The 7,902-nt window shown below is 42.6% G+C and overlaps 1 protein-coding gene across 1 annotated transcript in view; it reads right to left on the bottom strand.

Moving 5' to 3' along the window:
• Positions 1-3,877, bottom strand: part of TTC29 (tetratricopeptide repeat domain 29) — a 194,736-nt gene extending 190,859 nt beyond the window's left edge. Inside the window, exons 1-2 of the mRNA XM_019534441.1 lie at positions 3,706-3,877; positions 445-542 (exon numbers count right to left, since the gene is read on the bottom strand). Of these exons, the coding sequence (XP_019389986.1) occupies positions 445-536 (92 nt within the window). The 5' untranslated portion in view covers positions 537-542; positions 3,706-3,877. The remainder of the gene's footprint in view (positions 1-444; positions 543-3,705) is intronic.
• Between the last annotated feature and the right edge of the window lie 4,025 nt (positions 3,878-7,902).

The raw sequence follows: 7,902 nt of genomic DNA on the forward strand, positions 1-7,902 counted from the left end.
GTCTTCTCCCCTGCCAGAACCCTTCCAAGCCATCTTAACATGCCTTTTATCTCTGACCTTGATTAATATATCCTCCTAATTCACAGCCTATGAAATTATGATGACTTAAAAAATTATGTGGTTGTAGTTATTTGTGTTTTTGTGCTTTTTTATTTTTATTTTTGTATGGTATGATACACAAATATAATACAATGATATCAGAATAATATTCTAATATAATTTAAATGACAAGATCATTTAAGCTTTTATCTTTGTTTCTAAAAAGACAATTGGATTTCCTATTGCCATTTTTAACTTTCCACATCTTTAAACTTTACCTTTTTATATATCTCCCCCACCAAAAAACCGCCAACAACCAAACCAAACTACAATTTTTCTCTAAGATTCATGACTGAGGCTACTTACACGAAAAATGTCTTTGAAGAAAGATAAATACTCACATACCTTGCAAGTTTTGATGAAGAGCAAACCATCTTCTCTAGGAAGCTGGGATGCCTCTTTGGGCTTTGGATCATCACAGGAGGCAATATACTCATTCTGAACTAAAAAAAGAATTACATACATATGATGTAAAATCACTATCTTTCAGACCCATTCTTTTGTATTTCGTCATCTACTGTCTGTTTCTGTTTGGTTACATTGTGAGCAAAATTAGGCCACAATTCTGCAAAGACTTGTGCACTTTATAAATGTGCATCGGTCTTAAGGAACAGGGTCTTTGAAAGTTACAGCTTTGGGACTGATTCTGGTAATTGTACATTGGTTTTACATCCCTGTACTGGGATATTCCCAATATATTTGAGGGCACCTGATATATCTGAGTTCAAAGTCAGATCTGGAGTGATTTTTTCCCCCAATTATCTGGAACCTCAAATATGAATAGCACCTTATTAAATGAATAGGAATACTGCAGCTATAATAAAACACCTAGTGTGAAATACAGTGAAACAAAAGACTTTGTATTAACCTACAAAATGATAAATAATAGCAACAATCATTTAAATTAATAACCTTAAGTAAAGGTATATGAACAAAGGATTTTATTTATGCAAAACAAAACTGAAAAGACCCCCCCCTCATTATATAGAACAGACTGGCTTGTCATTCTGAAGTACATCAATGCTAATAGGACTTTTTTGTCACATAGAGCTACTTTGTTTCCCCCCCAAGTATTCAGTCTGCTCTTCCCACCATTAAAGTTTCAGCTGCCACTTCCTTCATTTTGCATGTCTGTGATCTGAGGACGTTAGCAGCAGGAGCACCCTTACTTTTAAATTTGGTTTAATGTAGGTATTGCAAGCCCTGCTGGCAGGCCTCAAGGCACAAACTTTTAATAGGGATGGGAAAACAAGATTTTTAAAAGGGGGAAGAGTTAGCTATTTGTTAAATTTACCAAATAGATATTTACTTTGTGATAGGTATAAGAAACAGCTGAGAGATACCACTCCGTTCTGTACTGAGTTGTATCAAAAGCTGTGCACGATTTATTTAAAACAGGCTTTCTGCAAAGTGATCCATTTCATTGTTGCTTTCAAACAAAACCATACAAAAACTGCACTGCAGTTTCTGAAGAGCACATGTTTTATCCCATTACTGAGAATGGCACACTATTATAATAAGGCACTTCATTATTGAGGTATTCCTTTGGGGTTTTAGTACTACCGAAAGCTAAACATTATATAAGCAAACTAATGCACAGTATATAGTGATACCTTTTCATACAAAGACCTCAAGTCACCAAGTCATAAAAAACAATAAAAAAGGACCACGTAGCTAATTTGTATAAAGCATGATATGTCTCTAGGAACAGAAAGGAAAGGAGTTTTTCTAAGAGGGAGTTCAATCTAGAATCCCTGATTTAGCTTTGGGACCATCTAAAACCAGAGACAAAGTAGGACTTTAAAAGCAATCCTTCTCATCACTTATTACCCAGTTAATGATTATTATGCACCTTGGCTCATACCTAGACAGCTTCAGACTACAAGATACATTCAGTTTGGGTTAGTTTTTGTTTAATTTTAATTTTAGTGGTTTTGTTCAGTTTGACTTTGTTTTTTGTGTTGACACTTTTATAGAATTTGTAGTGGTTTCTTCTTGTTGCTAAACCATTACAATAAACTTTACATACAAATTAGACCTATACAAAAAAGCTTACGAAGATTACACGACCAAGAAAGTACTTGTGGTAATTTTCATGAAGAATTTGTAATATTATCTTAATAAATCTCTGCTCTTGCTAGAGATTTAAATGACTAACAATTTCTTCTGAAGGTCTAAAGAATGCCATGTTTTCTAACAGCACAATTTGGCCTTTAAAAAGCTGATGGGGGTCTTTCCATTGTTTCAGTGGAAGATGGATTACATGCCAAAGCCCACCAAAGTTAGTGGCAAAATTCCCATTTGACCCTGACATACCTTACAGCTGAATCTGCATCTCATCTATATACAGCAGCACACATACATGTTAAATACACACTCAAATACACATTACAAATTAAACAACAATATTAAGCATAGAGAAATCAGGGAAAACATGAATTTTCAAGGCAATTAAAAATAATACAGGGAAATGATTTTGTCATATAACATATGATTAAACAGTAGCATCGGTATTAGCCATCATCAGAAACAACCCAGAAACTAAACTAGGTAGACCATGGTCCTGCCTAGTATAGAAATACCTGTTTTTTTGGTGATTTGGGCCTACGCTTAACCTTCAAAATAATTTAAGAATTCAAAAACACCACTTAAATCCTCACAACTCTCACTGAAGTGCTACCTAAAGTCACTATGTATGTTTCTGACAGAAAAGCTCTGGGGCTCCTAGTGCATATAGTGTAAATCCTAATATTGCCAAGTAGCTTGAAATACTTGTTCACATATAAACTTTTATAGGATTCTTAAACTAGATGTTCCTCTATTTATCAGCGCAGGTCCCAATCTGGTAGCCTGCAGAGCACACTTACCAGATCAAGTCCTGCATAAAAACCCGCCACAGATAAAACTTTTGGAGGCTATACATCTTATTACAGTATGGTATGTAAAAGGCCAAGAGGTTACAACACTCTTCTGGGGTGTGTGAGGCCCAGGATTCATTCCCCTCTCCATTCAACTTGAAGCATGGACTTTAACCCAGGTTCCCCTGCATCATGAGAGCGCTTTAACTATGAAGCTATCAGGTGGTGGGAAGAGCTTGCCTGTTGAAGCTGTTCTGTTTTATACTATGTTGAATATAACAGATAGAAAGAAAAAGTAGGCAAGAGAAAAAGTCTGTAATCTGGGGAATCAGGCACTCAGACGGGATATGAGAGCCTTTGGGTTAATCCCTCACTTCAACATCAGGCACAACGATGGTCCATGGTCTGAAACACTGAGGCTTTGGGCACAAAAGAGCTAGGTCTCCCATGGGTTTCAGAAGAATGGGTGACCTGTCTTAAGCATCTAACTAGAGGACAGAGGTCACAGTTGGAAATCACAAGTAGAAACAGATGCCTAACTACATTTGAGGCCCTGCCCCTCTCTCTGGCCTTTCCTATGGGCAAGTTGATGCAGCTCTTCACTCATCTTACTAGTTTCTGAAAATCCTGCCTGTAGGAGCCTAACTTCCCCCAAGTACCTTCTGGGGTACCTAAGCATCCAACTCGAGACTGTGAATTGCATTCAGTGGCAGATACCCGGAGGTCAGCTCCTGTAATGCCCAAGTACCTTTGCAGATGTTGCTCTAAGGCTCGGCAGTGACAAGAGTGGCTGTAGAAATCAAAGAACGGGCGTCAGCTGCAGGGGGACGGAGACTCCAACCGAGCGTGGACTGAGCAGAAGGCCACGGATCTCTGCGGCAAGGTGGGGAAAGACAACAATAAAGCACGTTTGAAACCTCCATCAAGTCTCAGTGCAGTTTCATAGTTGTTAGGGGCTGGAAAGGACCTTACAGACCATCCGGTCTAGCCCCCCTGCACTTGGCAGGAAAGACCACTGGGGTCAGGCCATCCCAACAAGGTGGGCATCAAGATGCTTTTGGAATAAGGCCAGCGTCCGAGTTTCCCATCACTAACGAACTGACAGAGAGGTGAAGCCTTCAGGCAGGCAGAATTGCACCCTCGGGCGGGGCCAAACTGAACCACAGCTGTCCTGGGCCACCGGGCTGGCAAAGCATGACGCCCCGGTCGTCACCGCAGCAGCCAACCCCACCAGTGCAGATGCTCACACAGGCCCTAAGTACCCGTGCGAGGACCAAGTGCACCCCAATGCTTGGCTGCACCCCCCAGAACCAAAGAGGACCCCCTCAAAAAAAAAGAGGGAGAGGAAAACCTGTGGGGGGGAGGGCTGAGGCTGGACGCAGCTCATGACGCTCCGGCGGGGGCGGGGGCGGTATTTGGCTGCTCCCAGCCGGGTCTGTGCAGGCAGCAGAGCCGCAACCGGCTTCTCCGGGCCCCGAGAGGCAGCCCCTTGCCCCCCCCAGCCTCCCCGCACGGCTGCAAGCCCCGCTCACCCCGCGCCGCCGCCGCGGCAGTCCCTGGGACGCCGGGCCGTCGCCATGGGAACAGGGGCGGGGCCGGCGGGGGGGGCGGGGCAGGCGGAGCGCGGGATGCCCAGCTGGGCGCGGGGGGCACCACCTCCGCCCCCGGAGGAGCGATTCAGGCCAGCAATGCGGCTGCAGCTGGTTCTTTATTCCCCAGGGCTTTATTCCGGATCCCGGGTCCCTTTCCCAAAGCCAGTCCGTGCCCCGCGCGAGCCACGGATGAGACAGGCTGGGGAGCCCGAAATCCCGCAGCGATGTGTGCTCGCTCCTGGGGACGGGCAGCAGTAATGGCACCCACCCGAAAAGGATTTTCACCCCATCATCCCAGCCCGTCTCAGCCCCTTGTTCAGGGCCATGTGCTTGATCCATGATGTTATTGCAATTTTTTAGGTTTTTTTTAAATGAGTAAATATACACTTCGCAGGCAATTCTCACTCTTCAGCCTGTCCTGATCATGACTAACAACCTTGACTTGTGTAAGGATTTCCTCTGAAACAACAAACCCTGAATAAGGAACCGGGAATAAGGAACTGACTTCAGTCTCATAGGCCCGGATGTCTTAGGGTGGGTGGACCCAAGGTGGGATGGACTCGGAGAAGCTTTCCAATGCAAGACCATCTTCTTCAGGTCTTGCCTTCGAAGGCTCGTACAGCTCCACCCCAGCTGCGCAGTCTGCCCAGCCAAAGAGACCGCCCTCAGAAACCCTTGCCTCCATGGGCAGGTCTAAGATTTTGGGAAAGTGGGTGCCAATACATCGTCACCTATGACATGATGCTTTTTTTTTTTCTCCAGTGAGAGAGAAACCAGATGCTTTCCTAATAAGACTGGGGGACTGTTAGCAGAACTGAAACGGTAGGAGCAACAGTTATATCTTTTTTAGGAGGGAGCAAATGGGCAAAAAGGATGGGGCCAGTATTTGTATTCTGTCAAAAAGTGGCATTACCTGTTCCCAAGTCTCAAAAACATTTAAAAGCTGATGGGTCACTGTGTTAACAGATAAGTCTCACAATGAGATACTAGTTGATGTCTGCTACAGACCACCAAATCACACTAGAGAATATATTGATCAGCTCCTTAAGGACCCACCTATAATGTGCAGGGGGGAATAGTCTTCTCGTGGTGGATTGTAGTCTGAGTGGCATTTGCTGGGAGCTCATATTACAACATTTTGTTTTTTCTAAGTATTATAGATAACACTTTTTGAGTTAGAAATTGATGCATCCAACACAGGGGCATTTTATATTAGACCTTATCTTGACAGATAAAAAGGAATTGATCGCAGAACTAAAAATTAGTAGCATAGGATTGCGACTTGATTACATTTGTTATGGGTAAACAGAATTAAGTCCAAACTATTAAAATACATACTTTAAAAGAACCTATTTCAGAAAGGTAAAAACTGATATGCTAAGTCAGTTGGGAGAACAAATTTAGACAGAAAAATGTGGTTTATAGCTGGTCACTGTTTAAGAACATTTTACTGGATGCCCTCACAAATATAATAATCCGGACGAATTCAAAAGAAGAATACACTGATTAAAAGTCATCTTGGCTTAAAGGAAAAGTAGATATAAAAAAACCCACACTCCAATAATATATGTAACAAACTGAAGACACCAAACTGTAGAAATTGGTAAGTGAATCAGAAAGCTACAAAGGGAATTATATGGTTAGCAAAGACAATAAAAAAGCATTATTTGAAGTATACTAGAAAGAAAAATACTTTAAAAATGGTTTGCGTCTATTTCTCGAAGAACATGGTAGAATTGTCAGTGATCATCCATTTTTTTCTGCACTTCCTTGATAAATACATCTGGTCTTTATTAGAGAAAAAGTCAGAGGATGCAGTTGTATCATAAAATGACGACAGACTTTTTATTCTCACAGTAAAGTGGATGTTACGTGTAAATGGCTAAAGCTGGCCTAAAAGCTTGCTCAACAGCTCTCCCAGCTATACAGCTGATCTAATAAAAAAAGATAACACAAAAAAATCCTTGCCTCTTATACATCTCCTGGTCCATCACAGCTACAACAACACTCCGTCCCTATTACAAGAGATAGACCTTTTTAAATTAGCAGATTCAGATAACTTGTAAGGAAGAGTTTTGACCAAGCTGACTAAGGAGCTCTCTGGACTGTTTCTACTGATTCTGAAAGTTCAGAAGACTGGAAGGAAGTCAAAGCAATGTCATATTTTAAAAAGGTAAATGTGGTGATGTGGTAAATTATAGGCCTACTATAATGTCATAGATCTCCTTGGAAAACCAATGAAACAACAGATGTTAAACTCAGTGACCAAAGAATTAAAAGAGGATATATAATCCATATGAATTTGTGTTAACAGAAAATAGATCCTAGAAAACTGATGTGATATCTTTTTGTTGAGATTGCAATTTTGATTGAAAAAGATAATATTACTGATGTCACATAATTAGGCTTCTGTAAGGTATTCAACTTAGTATATAACAAAGTAGTCTGCATAGGCCACTATGATAAAAATAATTATTAAATAGATTCAACGTGGGTTAGCCCATAGGTCTAAAGATGTAAATGGGGAATCATCACAGAATGGGATATTTTTCTGTGGGGCTGGCAAGGAGCAGTTTTTGGCCCTACACTGTTTTATGTTTCTATCAATATTCTGGAAGCAGACAGTTGAAAAAAAGTCACTGGTGACAAAGCTTGCAGATGACACAAAGGCTGAGGGAGCGTGTAAGCAGGTTAGTAAGCCGGTTGTCTTTTCATAGCCTGGACCTACCCCCCAGGGGGCTCTTCTGTTTGTCTTTTCAAAATACAAAATCACAAATATAAATCAGAACTACAAAACTGACAGCCCTTTGCTAAGTTATAGGATAAGCTGTTTTTAGCCTACTATCAAGCTTGTCTGGATTCAGTTGGTCTCCTGCTCATGGACTACTTCCCCTAGCTCAATCTCCCCGCTAATTCTCCGCCACCCCTTCCTGATGCCAAAATCCCAAGCCCTGCACAGTGCATCAGAGCTGGGCCATGGCCCTTCCCCTGCATGGCTAGATGAGGGTTGGATCACATCCTCTTCCCCCTGCACATCTGGGCTGGGGTTTGCCTGAGCCTCCTTCTCCCCACTAGACTGGGCCATGCCCTGCACCCTGCACAGTTGTTTCTGGGCCATGCCTCCATCCCTCTGTATGAAGCCAGGACATGCCCTCTTCCCTCTGCTTGGCCAGGAAGGGGTGAACCATGCCCCTTTCCTCCCATGGGGCTGGGCCACGCCATCTCCCCTGTGGGGCTTAATCAGAGCTGGGTCATGCTTCCTCTACCCCCTGCTGGGCCAGGTTGGGGGCAGGCCAAGCTCCTTTCCCTGTTCAGCTGGAGCAGGGCTGGGCTGCCCTTGTCCTCCCCCACAC

The sequence above is a fragment of the Crocodylus porosus genome, unplaced genomic scaffold (assembly GCF_001723895.1).
Source record: "Crocodylus porosus isolate Cpor-Errol unplaced genomic scaffold, CroPor_comp1, whole genome shotgun sequence".
Classification (NCBI taxonomy): domain Eukaryota; kingdom Metazoa; phylum Chordata; order Crocodylia; family Crocodylidae; genus Crocodylus; species Crocodylus porosus.